The sequence below is a fragment of the Mesitornis unicolor genome, unplaced genomic scaffold, assembly GCF_000695765.1.
Source record: "Mesitornis unicolor isolate BGI_N332 unplaced genomic scaffold, ASM69576v1 scaffold14574, whole genome shotgun sequence".
In the NCBI taxonomy this organism is placed as follows: Eukaryota; Metazoa; Chordata; class Aves; order Mesitornithiformes; family Mesitornithidae; genus Mesitornis; species Mesitornis unicolor.
The window spans coordinates 1-20140 of NW_010182156.1; the positions used below are offsets into that span (position 1 = coordinate 1).

General features: G+C 44.6%; 1 protein-coding gene across 1 annotated transcript in view; it reads left to right on the plus strand.

Annotated features, from left to right (window-relative positions):
* Positions 1-548: 548 nt before the first annotated feature.
* Positions 549-20140, plus strand: part of LOC104539999 (hemicentin-1-like) — a gene marked incomplete at its 5' end in the record, with an annotated part of 29678 nt that continues 10086 nt past the window's right edge. Inside the window, 26 exons of the mRNA XM_010183684.1 lie at positions 549-676; positions 1050-1206; positions 1385-1506; positions 1709-1873; positions 2094-2201; positions 2706-2843; positions 2977-3111; positions 3383-3652; positions 4006-4196; positions 4568-4781; positions 5335-5469; positions 5945-6135; positions 6842-6923; positions 7746-8015; positions 8506-8676; positions 8872-9042; positions 10062-10232; positions 11696-11866; positions 12437-12607; positions 13444-13614; positions 14054-14203; positions 14536-14673; positions 14987-15108; positions 16479-16716; positions 18436-18498; positions 19933-20052. Coding sequence (XP_010181986.1) covers positions 549-676; positions 1050-1206; positions 1385-1506; positions 1709-1873; positions 2094-2201; positions 2706-2843; positions 2977-3111; positions 3383-3652; positions 4006-4196; positions 4568-4781; positions 5335-5469; positions 5945-6135; positions 6842-6923; positions 7746-8015; positions 8506-8676; positions 8872-9042; positions 10062-10232; positions 11696-11866; positions 12437-12607; positions 13444-13614; positions 14054-14203; positions 14536-14673; positions 14987-15108; positions 16479-16716; positions 18436-18498; positions 19933-20052 — 4163 coding nt within the window. The remainder of the gene's footprint in view (positions 677-1049; positions 1207-1384; positions 1507-1708; positions 1874-2093; positions 2202-2705; positions 2844-2976; positions 3112-3382; positions 3653-4005; positions 4197-4567; positions 4782-5334; positions 5470-5944; positions 6136-6841; positions 6924-7745; positions 8016-8505; positions 8677-8871; positions 9043-10061; positions 10233-11695; positions 11867-12436; positions 12608-13443; positions 13615-14053; positions 14204-14535; positions 14674-14986; positions 15109-16478; positions 16717-18435; positions 18499-19932; positions 20053-20140) is intronic.

The following is a 20140-nucleotide window of genomic DNA, read 5'->3' on the forward strand; positions in this document are numbered from 1 at the left end:
ATATATATGAAGTTTTGGGATGAAGCCAAGCAATTTCATGCAGACCAGAAGCTACTTGAGTGTACTCTGGAATTTCTAATATATAAAACTTCCTATGCATGTTCTGCTATCAACTTTTGTCTTTTTTTCAAACCATTCACTGTAATGTCGTTTTAAGGGGAAATAGTTTGGCATTTTCTAGAACTGAGCAAATGCTAAAGAATTTAGTTACATTTCAAAGGAAAAAAAGTCTAAAAGCATTAATTAAATTTTTTAAGGACAAATGAGAAACCATAAAAGAGGGCTTTTTGGATATTTTCTGCAGGTCTGTCACCATTTATGTGGAATTGCTATGTCAGCTAGATTTCGTCATTCCTCTGGAAAACGGTGAAAGGGTGAAGTCAGAATAAGTGCAGTCAATGACAAAACTGTGTCCAGTTGAACACACCACATGTTCAGGCTATTTGTTGCATACCCTGAGTGGTCTTTTCCTTCTATGCTACCAGGGTGGTAGCACCAGGATGGTTCTGTTGATCAGATAGTAAGGATAATGCCTGGCTTTGTTTCAGATATTCCATGTTAGAGAATGGATCTCTCCACATCCACTCAGCGCACGTTACTGACACAGGAAGATATGTGTGTATGGCAACCAATGCAGCTGGCACTGAGCGCAAACGAATTGATCTGCAGGTTCTTGGTAAAAGCTTTGGGTTTAGATAAGTGTGTGTTTTTACAAGTCGGAAGTCCAGTTACATGATTTTTCTTGTTTTGCCAAATCTAATTTGAAGTTTAGCCCCTTTTTAGTTGTGCTCTTAAAAAAAAAAGGCATTTACAGCATGTTCATGAAAAGACAATACTTGCTCCTTGTACACTGAAGGTAGAAAGACTTCACATATCCCATGCTAGTTGTTTAGTAAGTTTACTACTGTCAAGTTCTCTTTTAAAAAACACAATTAAATGTGTTCAGGCAGTTCAGCTCTCTCTCTCTCTCTATATAAAAATATATATGTATGTATGTATGTTGTGCATGTTATAATTATTCTGAATAATTAGGCTTTGTTTGTCCATAGTTCCTCCAACTATTGCTCCTGGACATACGAATATTACAGTTATTGTGAATGTGCAGACCACTTTGCCTTGTGAAACCACTGGAATTCCCAGACCAGCAATTAGCTGGAAAAAGAATGAGCACCTGCTTAATGTTGACCAGAACCAGAATACGTACAGGTGAGAAATGTTTTCTTTTCACCATGGGTTTAAAGTTTTCAGGGATGATTTTGGTAGTTTAAAAATCTGGCCATGCTTAAATGTCATCTTGTATAGCCAGCAAATTCAGTGGTCTGATTACCTGAGAAGAAAAGAAGTATCTCAGTGGCTTTTCCTTTCTTCTCTTTTCTTTGTTCAGACTTCTGTCTTCAGGTTCCTTAGTAATCATTTCTCCCACTGTGGATGACACTGCTGTCTATGAGTGCTCTGCATCAAATGAAGCAGGAGAAGATCAAAGAGCAGTTGAGCTCACAGTCCAAGGTAGAGGGGACATTGCTATTACATGTGTACAGCACCTAGAATTTCTTCAGGGCTTTCCAATGTTGAGATGAGATTTATATATCATTCTTTTATGATACTGATATCCATAAGTCTCTGGTATTCCCAAGAAAGATAAGTTATTTTTGAGAATTCATAAAAATGAAAATGGGCAAGTAACCTTTACGCTGATCTTCGTTTTTAGTGCCCCCATCCATAGCAGATGAAGCCACAGACCTTTTGGTAACAAAGCTGTCTCCAGTAGTAATTTCCTGCACCGCATCAGGGGTTCCTGTCCCCTCAGTTCATTGGACCAAAAATGGCATGAAGTTGCTTCCCAGAGGAGATGGCTACCGGATTCTCTCTTCAGGTACCGTGTGCGACTGGAGCTCAGCTGCAAAAAATCAGTGAAAGGGTGCATCTGTGCACATCTGGAATAAATAAATATATACATGCGAACAATCCTCCAAACAACCCCCCCATCTTCTTAGAATGAAAATACAGACCTCTGAAGATGGGTGCTGTGAGAGAATTGGACTGTGAATCCAGGACTCCGGTGTGTGTTGTAACGCACCCTCTCTCTGCTGCAGGTGCTGTTGAAATCCCTGCTGCTCAGCTGGCGCACGCAGGCCGCTACACCTGCGTGGCCCGGAATGCAGCCGGCTCGGCTCATAGGCATGCCACGCTTCGCATTCAGGGTAAGGTGGGAGCTGAAGAGCACGTGCATCCTGTCAGCAAACGTTGTCCATTTAATACATCCCTGGGCTGCAGGGTAATGGTGAGGCCAGAGCGGACCATCACAGGCAGCGTCTTGCTCAGCTGAACTGTCTTGGGGATGTTCTCATTATTCACAAAGTCACTGCTCTGTGTGTTACAACTCGGGTACCTTGGGTAGACACCCCCAATCCAGGCTGCTCTCTTTTATTTTTGTACGGTTTTTGTTTCTTTGCTTTTTGGTAAGTCAAAATGTATCTGTGATGGCAGATTGCACGAAGGCCACACTCTGTACTCACACTCGTGCTGAGCATGTTTGTTATATTTAGAAGCACTTCCACTGAGCTCTTCTTAAGGATGGCAGAATACAGCCATCGCTAACTCAGCCTCCTCAGGCTCTCAGGTTATGCAGTGTTTAGCATGTTCTGTACTTTGTAGCTTTGAAGGTTAAACATACTGTTAAACATCCTCTTTATTTCATTCCACAGAACCACCAGTTATCCACCCGCAGCCAGGGGCACTTGATGTCATTGTGAACAATCCCATTCTGCTACCATGTGAAGCGACGGGTACACCTCGACCCATAATAACATGGCAAAAGGAGGGCATCAATGTAATCACAACAGGTATCCTCTTAAAGCTGTAGCTCAGAAACCTATTCTCTCTGTTCTGACTATTCAAAGTTAGATATAAGGAACCTATATAAGGAACACAAAACAATACAAAAATGTGTCGTGCTTTATTTTATTTTATTTTTAGGTAACAGTTACATGGTTCTTCCCAGTGGCAGTTTACAGATTGCAAAATCAACTGTTGAAGATGCTGGCACTTACATGTGTGTTGCTCAAAATCCAGCTGGCACCGCACTGGGGAAAATCAAACTGAAAGTTCAAGGTAAATCATCTTTTAAACTCTTGTAGTGATTTACAGACAAGAAATTTGTGCATGCTTTCTGTTAGTCAAAACAATTCTGGGCAATAGTAATGGACCTAATGCTTTCTTGTTTGATGCGATGCTGAACAGAGCCCAGGAGGTTTATTCCCTCCAGCTGTCTGTCTGCTTTAGGATCAAAATAGGCTTTTAAGATTATTTTCACTAACAGATGAAGCATTCCATGCTTCTTGAAACATATAATTATTTCCAGAATTTTCTTAATTCTTTTTAGTTCCTCCTATTATCAAGTCCTACAACAAGGAATACGTTGTCCCTGTTGATCAACCTGTCACTCTGCAATGCGAGGCTGAAGGCTACCCTGGGCCGGAGATCAGCTGGCATAAAGATGGACAGCAAATATCGGAGTCCATTCGAAGAAGAATTCTTAGCAGCGGTGCGCTGCAGATCGTGTTTGTGCAGCCCAGCGACACCGGCCGTTACACCTGCATAGCAGCAAACCCGGCGGGGTCCAGCAGCTCCAGCACGGAGCTCACCGTGCACAGTAAGTGGGACTGCACAGAAACCATGTGCGTTACAGCATGAACCTACGGAGTGTAAGGAGCTTGGATGGAAGGGGAAGTTCAGGAAAACTGTGCTGCTTTTCATGGATGAGCTTTAGTGGGTTGCAGCATCAGCCAGTTGCTTGAATTTAGGAAGAACATTACATTTCCTTAACTCAGTTTATACTTTGTTAAGTATTTCACACATTTTTTTGGCATGTTTAATGGTGGTTGTTAATGGAGACAAGAAATTATGCCATAGAGCCAGACGGTGGCTCAGTCCAGTACAGTAGGCTGTGACAACGGTGCTTGGATAATGCATAGAGGTAAAACTTTTCAATGAACCTCCTCACAGTTCCCCCCAAGATCCACAACACAGAGGCACAGTACACGGTCACAGAGGATTCCCAGGCTGTTCTACCCTGTGTGGCTGATGGGATTCCAACACCAACAATAATCTGGAAGAAGGACAATACGCTGTTAACAGAGATAGTAGGAAAATACCAGGCTGCACCAGATGGAGACCTCATTGTGGACAATGTTGTTGTAAGTTCCCTAAATCTAAGCTACAGCCTGACAGGTTTGGCAGTAATAACGCCCTGCTTCTCTTCATTTTCACCCACTTCTGGATTAGCCTTTGTTTTATTTTGTTTTCTTGTTCTTAATGTTCCAAAGTCTTTAAAATGTTTCTTTTTCCACTGAGGAGTGAAATATCTGTGAAAAATTTGTAGTGATACTTTCTCGGGAAAGTCAAAAAGTGTAGGTCATCTTTCAAATTCAGGGGAAGTAAAAGAGTTCAGATGAGCATTTCCACTGACTGCTTGTTCCACATCTTTTGAGATTCTTGTATTGTTACGAGCAGTGGTGCTGTGTGGGATATATCACAGTTGACATTTCCTCAACGTGCTTGCTTTCAGCCTGAAGATTCTGGCAGTTACACCTGTATTGCCAACAACGCTGCAGGAGAAGACACACACACTGTCACCCTGATAGTTCATGTGCTTCCAGCTTTTACTGAACTTCCTGGAGATGTAGCTCTGACCAAAGGAGAACAGCTCAGATTAACTTGCAAAGCAACTGGGATACCAGTACCAAAAATAACATGGACCTTTAACAATAACATCATTCCAGGTGGGTAACACTGGGCCTTACTGGTCTAGAGCTGTTTTCCCCTGCACAGCATTGCAGTTAGTTTAGGATAAGGAAGAGAGAACAAACTTGTTAGGCAGTGATTGTGTAAGGAATATCTTCAGTATTACTCGGTCATGTCGTTAAATTGCCTCTGAAACAAAGCTGTGAGGAAGATAAATTAAGAAATTCTTCCTCTTCTGTAGCCAATAATATAACACATTAAAAACATTCAGTATCAGGTTATATTTACTCAACATCCAACAGATAATGCTATTTCTTTTAAATATGAAGACAACCTCAGCAGTTCTTAGAATGCAGATGCACAAAGCTCCAAATTAAGAGACAGCTTAAGTGAATACACACGTGTGAGCAAACGTCACTGCAGGGGCTTTGCTGTGCATTTCTGAGGTGTCTCAGAAATGAAACAGCAAGTGCCGTTGAGCTGTGTTGCTGAATCATGCTGTAATACAAGCAGTCTAATGGCACAGCAGTCACTGACATGTATACATTTAAAACCACTGAAGTAAGCCTTTACTGTGTGTTCTGCCTTCAGCACAGTACGATGATGTAAACGGACACAGCGAACTTGTCATTGAAAAGGTGTCCAAAGATGATTCTGGTACCTACGTGTGCACAGCAGAAAACACGGTCGGCTCGATCAAAGCTATCGGGTTTGTGTATGTCAAAGGTATGTAAGGTAACAGCTGTTGTGGTCGCTGTTGGATGGTTTCATACAGCTGTCTGCTTTGATAGGAGGATCGCAGCATGGTTTGGGTTGGAAGGGTCCTTAAAGCTCCTCCAGTCCAACCCCTGCCATGGGCAGGGACACCTCCACCAGCCCAGGCTGCTCAAAGCCCCATCCAACCTGGCCTTGGACACTGCCAGGGAGGGGGCATCCACAGCTTCCCTGGGCAACCTGTGCCAGGGCCTCACCACCCTCACAGTAAAGAATTTCTTTTTAATATCTAATCTAAGCTTACTCTCTTTCAGTTTAAAGCCATTACCCCTAGTATTTGGTACCTTGTCTATGGCTAAATGGAAAAAAAAGAAACCGGTTGAAATTCATACTTCAGAAAGTCTTAAAGTCAGGGGTGAACGGTCCTTACCAGCAATTGCCTTTTATTTTGACTCTGCTGTTTCTCTGCCATCACTTGTTTTTTCAGAGCCTCCAGTCTTCAAAGGGGATTACCACTCTAGCCGAATTGAGCCCTTGGGTGGCAATGCCGTGTTGAATTGTGAAGTCCGAGGAGATCCGCCTCCAACCATCCAGTGGAGCAAGAAAGGAGTCGGTGTTCAGATTAGCAACAGGATCCGACAGCTCAACAATGGTTCTCTCGCTATCTACGGCACTGTGGTGAGGCGCTGCTCTGTGACCATGTGTTTCTCCGTTGTACTTGGGTAGTAAAGGTGTTCCAGATCGTACTGTTCTGAGTGAGGCCAGACATTTAGTCCACTGCTGCTTTTCCCTTAAACAAATGTTTTAATTCAGACTAGAGTTAGACTCAGATTACTGTGACAAACCCCCCAGGGGGCTGTTGTTCTCTCTAATTGTCAGAAGGACTGAAAATATGTACTAATTGTTGGTGTGTGAAATCTTGCTCCTGCCCAATTAAATGGGACTTTTGCTTTTGACCTTAAGAGCCAGGGTTCTACAAAGTCAGGGCAGCTGAAAAGCAACTGCATTCTCCACGTGCCAAGGTCTTAGTATGGAAATGCCTAATATGAATGGAAGACCCCTTTTTTCCCCCCCTGTAAACTCATGTCTGCATTTTGAAATTGGTTTAAAAATAATAGCTCCCTTGAGTTCAGTTAAGTTTAAAAACAACTTATCCTCAGCGTTAAGGAGTTGAAGGAAATAAAAATGGAATAATAAAACTAATTCATAATATCAGCTTAATGTTGATAAAGGCAAAATGTTGAGCTCATCTAGAACCTAATGGCATGCCCTTTAATATCCAGGGCATGCCATGTTTTGTTGCAGAAATTCCCTTGCAGGAGGTGCGCTGTTAAAGGGAAGCCCTCGTTGCTCACGTGTTGGCTGTTTGCTTTTTGTTCTCTAGAATGAAGATGCTGGTGACTACAAGTGCGTGGCTACCAATGACGCTGGTGTGGTGGAACGCAGGCTGACACTGACGCTGCAGAGTAAGACTCCAAGGGATGAGTGCAGTGCGCTCAGTTGGAGCGATGACCTCTGTTTGAATAGGTGTATGCAGCCTCTGATGGAGTTTTGGAGGTTGGGCACTGTGCTGTAGGTTAAGATTAATCTCCTCTTTCATCACTAGTGTTGAAGAGTCTAATCTAAGCTTGTGCCTGAGGTCAAAGCAGAGAAGGATGTGAAGGATGATTCAGCCTCATCTTAGAAACCACCGTAGAGTGGGGTGGATCTCAGCCTTCTGAAAGGGCTTTTTTCTCTTAAATGGCTCGAGAGGATGGCTGTAAAACTGCGTTGCACTCTTTAAATTTTAAATTAAGAGAGTTATGTGACGTGAATCCCAGCTTTCACTGACAATATTTTATTTTTGGCAGGAATAATATTTCAGAATTATTTTTTCACTAGTGGTAGAATTTCTGAACATCTCTTTTCTATTACAGCCTCAAGCAGTATGGATCTGTTATGGGTGTCTCAGTTGCATCTGGACATGATTAACAGCATCTTCCTGCAGGTTTAAGGAAAAGCAACACATTTTAGCAAAAAAGGTCACTCTGTGTGCTCATGTAGTCAGGCCTTGATCCCAGTTTTGGTCCTCAGGTTGCTGCATGTTGAAAAGAGCTTATCACTGTCGTTTTCATTTGCACGTATTTTGGCAGTGGAAGATCAACAATAATGTCAGTCAAAGTTAACTGACTCCAGATTTCTTTTGCCCTCGTTCTGACCAGACATTTAATATTTAATGTAATGAAAAAAATATACCCAAAATATACACAAAAAATGTGCTGTTGCCTAAAGAAACCTTTCTCTTTCAGGTCCTCCAGTCATTAGTGTTGAACCAGTCGAGACAGTTGTTGAAGCTGGTGCCACGGCCATGCTGAACTGCCAGGCGAGCGGAGAGCCTCCTCCAGCCATCGGATGGTCCCGCCAGGGTCGTCCGGTTGTGGGCGACGAGAGGGTGACCGTCCTGTCTAACGGCTCCTTGCGTATTGTGGCCGCACAGAAGGAAGACACGTCTGAATATGAGTGTGTAGCGAGGAATCTCATGGGATCTGTTCTTCTTAGAGTACCGCTGACTGTCCAGGGTAGGTGCTCAAAATATGGGATAGCAGCTATCAAACTGGTAGAGAATATATCAAGATTTTATCTTACCCGTATAACACAGATAAGATGTTTTATCTTATCTTCCATACGCGCACTGGGAACATGATAAGCGTAGTCTGAGATGTCAGTGGGTTTATGTTTCGTGACGTTCTGTTCATTATACTCATCCAGCTGCGTGAGACCAATGAGAGACAGAAATGGTAATGACAAGGTCTTGAACTAGATCACATCCTCAGAAGAAATAACTTAAATGTGCCCCTAAAGAGAAGCATTTAGGAGCATAAGCAGTAAGTGTTGCAGAGCAGCTGAAGTGTCCTTGGAACTGTAGTAAGATATTTCTGCAGTAATGAAGATGTGGAGTGAGTTGAATTTCCAAGTGTGGCTCATGAAGTGCATTTATCACTTTGCTGTATCAGTCTGAGAGTTACGGGCACAAGCATGTTACAAACAGCATCATTTTCCCCCTTGCAGTGCATGGTGGATTTTCGGAGTGGCTTGAATGGCGAGCTTGCAGTGTGACCTGTGGGCAAGGCGTTCAGGAGCGAGTCCGTCAGTGCAACAGCCCTCTCCCGGCAAACGGCGGGCGGTGGTGTGAGGGGCCCAGTACAGACGTACGCAGCTGCCACAACAAACCGTGCCCAGGTGTGTTACCAGTGAACTGAGACTTTGCATGTGCCTAATGTTAATTGCCCTAAGAGCGAGCCGTTACCACCACGGATCTCTGTGACCGAGTGATTTTCCTAGGAAGTTGGAATCCGTTTTTACTTTTGTGGAAAGGAAGAGGAAATGTCAGTAAACATTTTTTAATTAAAACTGTGTGGTTTTCTGGTTTTTTAGTGGATGGCAACTGGTCAGAGTGGGGGCTATGGGAGGAGTGTTCCAAGAGCTGTGGACAAGGTAACAGGACCAGAACCAGAACCTGCAGTGACCCAGCAGCTCAGCACGGTGGGAAGCCCTGTGGTGGCAGTGCTGTGGATTTGGTCATGTGTAATGTTAGGCCTTGCCCAGGTAAGAGGAGGTCGGTTTAGAATTAGTTGTATCAGAGGCTTTCTGTATAGGCTTTTTTTAAAGACCTGAATTCTCTCACCTTGTTTCAGATTATTAAATTATAAAAGAATTGAACTCTGATTTTTCAAATTTTAATCTCGCTTGTAATGTATTGAATGGGAGTAGTTCTTGGGAACATGAGTCACAAAAGTGAGTGCAAGGAAAATTTTCAGCAATTTCTCTCCTCCAATAAAAATGTTAGGTTTGTATTTCTGTTTTTCAGTGTTAGTTACCAATGTGCTCACAGAGTAAAACTCACTGCTCTAAATCTACTGTGCAAAGCCAATTAAAATGAAAAGAAAACCAACTGTTAAAAGCCATATAAAATATAATGGTTAATAATTTAAGACGTCAGTATGTTTTCCTCTATATTTGTAATTTTCAGCCATCTCTATCTCCTAACTAGCTGAATGTTCAGGTTTCCCTCCTGTCTTGGTGGAACCTCCTGCATTTGACAGGTTGTAGTTTATTCATAACCCGCATTTATTCACCATCCGTGTGTTTCCTTCTATACAAATTCTATTATATTGATTCTTCCCTTTTCCACTGGTTTTGCTACCACCACAATGCTAAATGTTCATCCACCGTCTAAGAGATTACTTTCTCTAGATCTTGGCAACAAAATCAGTCCTACCACCACCATGGTGTGCCAGCTCTTGGCTAGCACAGCCCTTTCCCTGCCAAGCCCTTCAGCCTGGCACAGGGCAGTCAGAGCCAGGAGACTCATGACAGCACCAGATTTAATCAGGTGTTCAGTTCTGGTATTCCCAGGTTGTAGTTGGGTGAAGTTATGTATTTAAAACAAAAATTACCTCTCTTTTGAGAAGTATTAATCTGTTTCAACTGTTGCTTAAGGCAAAGATTTTTTTCAAGGGCTTATTTAGGATATTTCATTTATTGATATTAAACAACACAGCTGTAATTTGAAGTTAAAGCAGCTGTGTAGTTTGAGCAGTTTTACAGCTATGCTGCCTTTGCAGTTGATGGCGAGTGGAGCTCCTGGCAGCCGTGGGGTCCGTGCAGCGAGACCTGCGGGAAGGGGACTCAGACGCGGCTGAGGCTCTGCAATAACCCCCCGCCGTCCCACGCCGGCTCGCCCTGCCAGGGGGCTGACGTGCAGATGCAGGTTTGCAACAAGAGGCGCTGCCCAGGTAGGATGTGTTGGACACACAACAGTGGCAGACTCGTTTCCTCTCCAAATTCTACTTTGTGTATATCAAAAGCTTTCCAGTTCTGAAGGTGTAGGCCCTGGAAACAATCCCATTCAAGCCTTTTATTTTGACTGGCCCTGGCTCGCCCTGCCAGGGGGCTGACGTGCAGATGCAGGTTTGCAACAAGAGGCGCTGCCCAGGTAGGATGTGTTGGACACACAACAGTGGCAGACTCGTTTCCTCTCCAAATTCTACTTTGTGTATATCAAAAGCTTTCCAGTTCTGAAGGTGTAGGCCCTGGAAACAATCCCATTCAAGCCTTTTATTTTGACTGGCCCTTGTCACTGTCTTTATCATCCCTCTATAGACCTAACATGGGATGTCTCCTCCTGTCCTTATATCTCTTCCTTACCCTGCCACTGTGCAAAAGCAGCATTTTAAATCCTTGGCAGTTACATTACAGGTTTCCTAAGCATTTCTCTTTTAAACTTTCCTAGGCTCTGCTGTTCATTTATCCTTTTCATGCACATGTCAATGAGTCCTTCATGACTGGATAGGAAAATTCGCATTTTTGAAATACGACCTCTGTATTTGACCGAGTGCAGGGGTGATGAAGGAAAATTTCACGAAGCGGAATGTGGAGCTATTCAGAATAAATCCTGGCTTCACGCTCCGTTTTGCACATGCCAGACCCTGAGCTGGGTCCCCACTGTGACTGTCAACTGGTAGAAGAGAGACCTGACCTTGTGGTGCTGAAGCAACTGGGGGCTCGATGTGGTGTGTTCATTTGGCTTGATGTGCTGCTGCTGAGGGTGCTGTTGCTCACAGCTGGTTTGAGACTGACCGGCCTCTTCTTGACCCCCAACTTAAGTGCTCACACAGGCACAGCTGTAGCACTTTGTGTCACCGTGTCTTGGGAGATCAAAGACCCTGCTCTCCAACAGCTTAAACCTGTCTCCTGTGAGTTAATGTGGTAATAACTCCTATAAACATCTGAGCCAGTAAAGCAAAGATTGGTGAGGAAGGAGTGGTGAGAAGGTGGTTGTGGTTAAGTCTTCAGACAGTGCAGCTGCAACCAGAGGAGGACGCATGAGTGAAGACCAGGTTTTTGGGATGGCACTCATACTGGCTGTCTGTCCACTGTGGTAACTTCAGGGACTGCTTTGTATATGGTTCAGCTTGCTCACAGAGACCTAAAAACGTGAGAGTGACTGAGCTTGAGGACTGAGTAATCCCTTACTATGATTCTGGTCAGGCTTACACATTATTTAAAAGACAGTTCATGCTTTTCTCCAGTTTCACCCCTGAAAATACCTGTGCAGAAATCCCTGTGTAGCTTAGATGTTCTACAGAGAGAGTCAGTAATATCCTGCAGTCAGTTTTACCCTGAAGTAGCACTGATTCACTTGGTTATTTCTCGTGTCAGAGACTGTAACTGTACCATGCTATGCCTTTCTCACTAGTGGACGGGAAGTGGGCCACGTGGAGCAGCTGGAGTGCCTGCACCGTGTCCTGCGGAGGAGGCAGCAGGCAGAGAACGCGCCACTGCTCAGACCCAGCCCCGCAATTTGGGGGTCACAGATGTGAAGGAAACGACATCCACATTGATTTTTGCAACAGCGATCCTTGTCCAAGTAAGTGCTTTGTGTTGGGCTGCTTCTCCACTTACTGGCTTTGTATGGATGCACGAGATGAAGGGAGCCCTGCCCAAATCCCATGCTCCCACAAAAATTAGGGAGTCTGAATACAGGCAAGTGGTATTAGCTGCCTGGCAAGACTGAAAGCACGACTGGGACGTTTTGAACATTAACTCTCAGGAGGACAAGCCAGGAGCAGCTGGTGTGTAAGGTCTTGCCGGGCTGGCAGAGGCCGTGCACCTCTCTAAAGTTACCACCGCCCTCTCAGGCAGCACTGCACAGTGCAGCTCGCTCCATCTGGAAGCGTGCAGCTACTCACTCGGTTAATCATATGTGCTGCACACTTACTATGAACAGTGATGTTCTGGAGTTGGTTAATGTACTCTGAGAAATCGCTGAATGCTGGACAAGATAACTTTCTTAGATCTTTAATAGTCTGGTCTTTTATTTTGGGAAAAGAATTTAAAAAGTTACTCTCCAATACAAGTATTCTCCTAGCTTGACTGTCTGGTTTTTTAAGTATCTGTTATTCAGAGGAAGACAGATAAAATCTGACTTACTTTACAGTTCATGGCAACTGGGGCCCATGGAGTAGTTGGGGAACTTGCAGTCGAACGTGCAACGGAGGCCAGATGAGGCGGTACCGGACCTGTGACAATCCTCGCCCCGCCAGCGGTGGAAGGGCCTGTGCAGGGGCGGACATGCAGGTCCAGAGATGCAGCGCTGAGCTGTGCCCTGGTAAGTGCACAGCCTCACAGAGAAAGTCAGTGCAGCTTTCTGTGCAAGACTTCAGGGTACACGTCATGTTTGTTAAGTGGCTGTCCCCTTGTGATGATTTTCCTGCTTCACATGTTAGATTTTCCGAAAACGAGGTGGAATAATTCAAAACACTGTATGAAAAATCTCTCCTAAGCCTAGCAATTCTATTTAGTTTTTACAGTACATACAGTTTACAAGGCTCCCAGTGAAGTATTGTGACGTAATCCAGGAGAGAGGAAGTGGTTCACGCTCAGCTCACGTGGTTTAAATCCAGCAATGATCAGAGCAGACAGTAGATTTATTGACAATACATAACTATGGGGCAATCAGAACTTACATATTCAGGACCAGTATCAGCAATACAGCAGATAAACCACACTGTCAGAGACTTACTAAACACCCACAAATTCGTGTTGGTGTCATTGGTCAGCCATGAAATGGTTGGCACCTCTCCAACATGACACAGGGAAGAATTTGACCCAGCTCTTGCTAAATCTCCACCCTTTATCCTGGAAACAGCCCCTGGAGAAGACTCGTCGTCTCCAGCACAGGCGGTGTGGTTCTGAGGCGAGAGGTGTTCATGCCTGCCCTTTAAGGTGTTTTTGTCATCCTTTTAGCTGTTTCTTTTCTCCCTCACATTGGTGCCATCAGGACAGAATGACACTAAAGCACCACTGATGCAGCCCGAAACATTTGTAATGAAAAGTTGCTTTCTTCAGTTGGTGCCATCAGAACAGAGAGACACTAAAGCACCACTGATACAGCCTGAAACATTTGTAATGAAAAGTTGCTTTCTTCATCCTTTATTTCTTCAGTGGATGGAAACTGGGGGCAGTGGCAGACATGGAGCCAGTGCTCCACTTCTTGTGGAGGAGGAGAGCAGACCCGAATCCGCCTGTGCAGCAATCCAGCCCCGTTAAATCATGGCCGTCCTTGTCCTGGAGACTCCTCCCAGATATCCAGGTGCAACACCCGAGCCTGTCCTGGTGAGTTCATTCACAGCCCGTGTGCAGTGGCTGTGGTAAAAGCCCCTGGCACTCCTAATCCGACTGGTGCTCTCCCGAGTCTTGGCCAGTTGACCAAGGAATTTAATTTTTTTGGCCTAAATCTCCCCTGCAACTTCAGCTGGATAAATGTTTTGTGAGCAGCACCAGAGGATGCTGTTAAGCAATTGTTTTTCAGGCAAGGGGAGTGTGTGGGGTGATTCCCCCGTTCCTATGAATTTATCTCAGACCGCATATACAGAACATCCTGTTATTTGCAGGTTGTGAGCTTCACTCTTGCAAATAATACAGTAATATATGCAGAAATATCCTTAAAATGTTGGACAATATTTCTGAATTTTCTCTCCCCCAGTGTGTCAGACAGCAGAGTGTTCACGTGAGGCTTCTTCTTCCCCTCTTGCACTCTCCTCTCCCTGCACAGGTGGCCCTTCACGTGCCAAGGGCAGCATCATCGGAAATATCAACGATATCGAATTTGGAGTTGCTTTTCTGAACGCCACAGTAACAAACAGCCCTGACTCTGAAACTCAAGTGATACAAGCAAAGATCACAAACGTCCCTCGGAGCATTGGTAGGCTTTTTTTAAACTTTTTACCACTTTTCCCTCAAGCCGGGCTGAATTCTGTGCAACGTTGGTTTTCACCACTTCATTTCATTAAGTGTTACTGAGGAAACTGATCTAAACTTTTCATAGACGGGGGAGGGAAACAGGAATCTTCAGTATTTATTTCTAGTGCATTGATATTTGTAAAATTATTCCTCTCAATATGCCAATACACATTTTATTCTGGTTTAAATCTTAAGGGTTGCACTAGTTTTAGGCCTTCATATTTAACTCCTGCGGATGTGGGTCGTGTGATGTTAGGAACAAAGCTCTCAACTGTTACGTCCCATTTCTTTCAGGTCCTGCGATGAGAAAGCTTGTTTCTGTGCTCAGCCCCATTTATTGGACAACTGCAAAAGAAATCGGAGAGGCAATGAATGGGTTTACGCTTACTGATGCCATCTTCAAGAGAGAAACTCAAGTGGAGTTTGCAACTGGTGCTCTACCACCTCTTTCTGTTCCCAATAAGCTTGGTAGATGCTGCATTGCTTACAAAGTACCACGTCATTGCGGCTGAATCCTGAGACTTGTGCTTACGCCAGTATTTCCTGGATGCTTATGGCCCTCTGAGGCTGAAATACAGCTTTCAGAGCTGTAATTTGAAACATGTAATGTTTTTATTGTAGGCATGGTGTATATAGGCAATAGTGTAGTACAGCTGGTCAGGGGGCCCCAGTTCAGGTACTGTGTGGCTGCCATGAGGCTCTGGTTCGGATGTTTTATAAATCAGTGGTATAAATCCATCCATAGGTGAGATTCTGCGGATGACCCACATCGCCCGGGGTGTGGACTCGGAGGGAGCCTTGCTGCTGGATGTCGTTGTGAGCGGCCATGTGCTGCAGCTCCAGTCAGCAGCTGATGTCAACGTGAAGGTAAAGCTGCTCGAGACATCCCCCGCTTCTCTCTGTGTCCAGACTGCCTTAAAGCAGTCACGCTAAGTCCTGAAGCCTGTGTTACTGTTTGTAACTTGCTTTGTGCCTGGTTTCATCGACAGATGTTAGTTAACATTGGCTTTGCAAACCATGGCCGTCAGGAAGGGAGTATTGGTCCCTCGAGATGTTAGGTGTTAGAAGCTGTACAGGTACACCTGCAACCTCTCTGACTCCTTGGCTTCCCTGAGGGTGGCACCAGCTCTTTTGTGCCACGGCACCTTGCAGCACTTTCTGAATATTACTGAGAATTTGTGTGCAGCTGCAATTATATGTAGCCTGGCAGAGAAACATTCCTGTGACTGATAAAGTTGCAAATACAGGGGGTTAACATATTCTGAATCAGATTACATCACAGGGTATTATTTTACGTGCTCTTACCATGCCTGCTGTCATGGTGCTGTTAACGACAGGCTCCTTTCTCTGCTCTAGCATCAAAACTTTGTCTAGTGGAGGTATCTCTTACGGCAAACAGTCCTGTCACGCAATTCAGCTGGAATATTTACAGGATTTGCTTTTTCAAAGAACAGCACTTCTCTGTGAACCTTTTCAAAATGATTGGGGGGCAGTTTGTGTGATCGAATGGCAGACGGTTATCACCTCGCTGCGGGACTGCTCTGCCTGTTGTTTCTAGGAGGTATTCTCTACTACTCCTAGTAACACAGCTTCTGTCACCGACCTTGTACTCCTGGTAGAAAGATGCCGTTCAAAGGAACTGGTTTTGGTTTAGTGGAAGACATGAAAAACATTCTGCTTAATGTAATGCATTGCATTGGAATTCTGGTGTGAAACCAGGTGCTTGATAATTGGTTTTACTGTAAAATTTAAAAGTTGCTTCTATAAAGGTGGTAATTAGCTAGTGGTAGGTAACCAGCAAAAATGTTTTAATATATTAATCCCACAATCTAGAAAATATACATGAGTTGATGTTTTGATACACTGCAGTGTGTAGTGTGTCCAATATTTATAACTTTATGCAGCGGTAGAAGTTTACTGATTATTTCACACATTGTCAGCATCTGACTTACAGTGCAAAAAAAGTTAATTAAGACCTCAAAAGATTATTATTGAGCAATATGATACTTTTCAGGTTTTTAGGGAATATTTTGCTGTAGCCTCCATCTCCAGGATCCTCAGTACCACAGCCTGAGTACACCAGGTGCTGTTAAGCTTCAGCGGTTAAAATAGGAGTCAAGAGGCTGCGTGTTGTGTGAAATGCAGCTTGTTCTCAGGATACATCTCGTTCTGCTACCTACGAAGCCCACAGTGGTGGTGTCTGTCCTCTGGCTGATGCCTGGATCTTGCTGTTTCAGGATTACACAGAAGACTACATTCAGACTGGCCCTGGGCAGCTCTATGCCCACTCCACTCGTCTCTTCACCGTTGATGGAGTTAGTGTTCCCTACATGTGGAACCACACGATCACCTATGACCACAGTAAAGGGAAGATGCCGTTCTTGGTGCAAACACTCCACGCTTCCTCTATTGCAGCAGAGTACGACCCACTGGAAGAAGCGGTGGCTTTTAAAATCCACGCTTCCATTGCAAAAGGTACTGTTTTAATATTTTACAGAAATGAAACAATTGATAAGTAATATCCTGTCTTCCTAGAATTCATTACCTGTGTTCTTAAAAGCTGGTTATGGCCCTGAAAGAAGAAATGCTGTGAAACTTGGGTAACTTTGTTGTAGATCCTGGGACCTACGTGTCTAGTCAGCACACCCATAGTCTCTAAAATCTGCTGCGGGGTGCACTTGCTCTTCCCCTGTAGTTCTCATCGGTGATGTACGTCTGCGTTTGCTGGCACTGCTGCTAGCATGACCAGTACCTTCAGACAGTCAACCTAAAATATTTCTCCATTTCCTTGTGTTCTATAAAATTAAATTACTGTCACTTTTGAGGGGGGTCAAATGGTGGTGAGTTTTTATGTTTGGATTTAGTTTTATATAGCTGTGTATTTCCTTCTCACAGCAAGACCCACATAAATGTAAGTAGGGTAGTAATGAGGGGGAAGAACATGCAACATGCAGCACTAAAATGGATAAAATGTCCTAAGCCATAGCTCAGGTTGAACTTCTCTGGGAATTACTTGGCATATACAGAAAACAAGATGCTGAGCTGCAGCTTGAAAACTTTGCTGGTAGTTTGTGGCTGTATTTTTAAGGCCAGACACGAGCAGTGCACGGGTGTGCGGTGCAGACACGTGCTCACGTGTGGTGTGTAAACCTGGTGAGTCCTGAGCCGGTGGCAGCAAGGCAGCAGCTCCATCCACCCGTACTGTGCCCTGGCAGCACTGACTGCTGGCTTGACTGAGCTGTGACCTGCGTGATCCTCGGGAACAGGGCATGGGTTTGTGGAAGCGGGTTTTCCGTTGAGAAGCCATAATCGATCAGCAGAATGTCCTGTTATTTTTTTATGTGCTATTTGGGCTTTCTTTACACAGTAAAGCTTAACATCATCTTTCAAATTAAATAACTCAGGTTTGAAAGTAAATGAAACAGTGGGGATTGCCTACCTCAGTCTTTCCTTTCAATCATGACATTCTAAATGAAGGGAAATAGTGATTTTCCCATTTGCCAGAATGAACTCACTGTGCAATCTGAAATCCAAATCAGTTTAGGTTTTTTTTTTTTTTCCATTTTAAAAAGAGAGAGGTCTGAGAAAAGGAGTCTCCAGACCAGGTTATGCCTATACGTAAATCTGGCTGCACCTCTTCTGAACTGGCATTTATTTCTTCCAGCAATTAATATGCTGCTTTAAAAAAACATAAATTCATATTTATTGAATCAATTTTCAAGCAGCACAATACACATGGCCTTTGAGCAGTCTCTCCTGGAGTTCTCCATTGCAGTACGTAATACGCACTCGTGTTCTTCTGCAGTGACTGCAGTGACGCGGTCATTGGTTTGGTTTGGGTTCATTGCCCTCCTTTTAGGTGAAGGGAAACCGAATGGTCTTTATTCTTTTAATAACGACAATTTGCAGAAACCTTGCAGGATGTGTTACGCTGGGATGCCACTTGCAGTCACTCTGAGGGAAACCCTCCACCTGATTAAAATTCTTCACAACAGCAAAAGCCATGTACTGCTGACTTCTAGTGCCAAAGCGGAAAAACCACTGAAGTCTGGATTTTGAAAGTTTCTATTTTAGTGTCCAAGTATAATAAATCGTTTATAAATAGCTGGGCTGCAATTCTTAAAGGGATTTTAAAAAGCAATGAAACAGCTGTATTTTTATCCACAAATAACATGTGCTTCCTTTCCCGTACAGGAGATCGCAGCAATCAGTGCCCTGCCGGGTTTGGCTTGGACTCAACTGGGCCGTACTGTTCAGGTAATGATGTGGCAAGGGCAGTCTGTAATCACAGTCTCGGAGCATGGTTTGGGTTGGGAGGGTCCTTAAAGCTCCTCCAGTCCAACCCCTGCCATGGGCAGGGACACCTCCACCAGCCCAGGCTGCTCAGAGCCCCATCCAACCTGGCCTTGAACACTGCCAGGGAGGGGGCATCCACAGCTTCCCTGGGCAACCTGTGCCAGTGCCTCACCACCCTCACAGTAAAAATTTTATTCTTTATTTCCAATCTAAATCTACCCTCTTTTAGTTTAAAACCGTTGCCCCTTGTCCTGTCCCTTTAGCAGGGCCCGTACAGGCCTTGGTATAAAGTCGCACTCCATCTTTCTTCCCATTATATACTGGAAAGCCACTATAAGGTCTCCTTAGAGCCTTCTATTCCCTAGGCTGAACCACCCCAACTCTCTCAGCCTTTCTCTCTAGCAGAGGTGTCCCAGCCCTCTGACCATTTCCGTGGCCTCCTCTGGACTTGCTCTAAGAGGTCCATGTCTGTCCTGTGCTGGCAGCCCCAGAGCTGGGTGTACTATTCAGCCACCAGAATCTCTGTCACTTTTCTCCAGAGTTTCAAAGCGTGCAGTACGTACTTCAAAAAGTGTAAGTTACCACTGATGAAAGGATGTCGATCTAAAGGCCGATGGAGCTTCACCTCTGCACTCCCCTAGAGTATAATGGACAGCTCTTCATCACCACCTCAGCTGCCACCAGGGGACGTGAAGCCACAGTATCTCTGAGCCTGCAAAGTGATGAAGCACCTCCGTGATCTGTGGAGGGAAGGACGAGCGTTGGCAGCCTGGCCAACAGCCCACTGAAAACCAGACTGCTCCTGCTTGAGGGCTGGAAGTGAAGGAGGTCACGAGCGTTTGAGCTGTCTCCTTTAGATGACCCAGTCACGTCTTGTTTTAGGGAACAATACTTTTGTGGATTTATTTCATTGCCTCTTAAAGGCTTATAAATTAAGGAAATCAAAGAAGATACATTACACCATAAAAAAAATTAAAACCAGGAAAGCTGAAAATAAAGTTGTTAAATAACTTTCCATGTGCAGCACTGTCTGTGAAACAGTACGAGTTCTGAAGCTTTAATATGGAAAATGTAATAATCTGTGCCCGTGGATCTAGGAAGTCTCAAGTCACTAACGCTGAAACCCCTCTGTTCTCGCATAAAGTGGTTCTCTGGAAAAGACTGTATCAAATTTTCATCACTGCTAACGTGAGAGTCCAGCAGGGTGCGTTAGTGTGGGTTTGGTACCCGTAACAGCAGGAGAGGAGCGTGCGCTGCTGAACTGCTTCTGGGAAGCCGCTCCACTGCTCGGTGTAGCCCTGTGGGCTCTACCAGGTGTACCCCTCTGATGAAGGGTTTGTTCGGTGTACTTTCTTGTGAAGTCTCACTGGTTTCTCAAACTTTCCCTTGTTCCAGATGAGGATGAATGTGCTGTGCGAAATCCTTGTTCCCACACCTGCCATAACGCCGTAGGGTCTTACTACTGCTCCTGTCCGAAAGGCCTCTCCATCTCTGCGGATGGCAGAACGTGTCAGGGTAAGAGGTGTTGCTGTACAGGGTGGGTACAAAAAGCCCCACGGCACCTTGATCACTAGGGAAATGTTCTCTTCAGGCTGGGCCATTT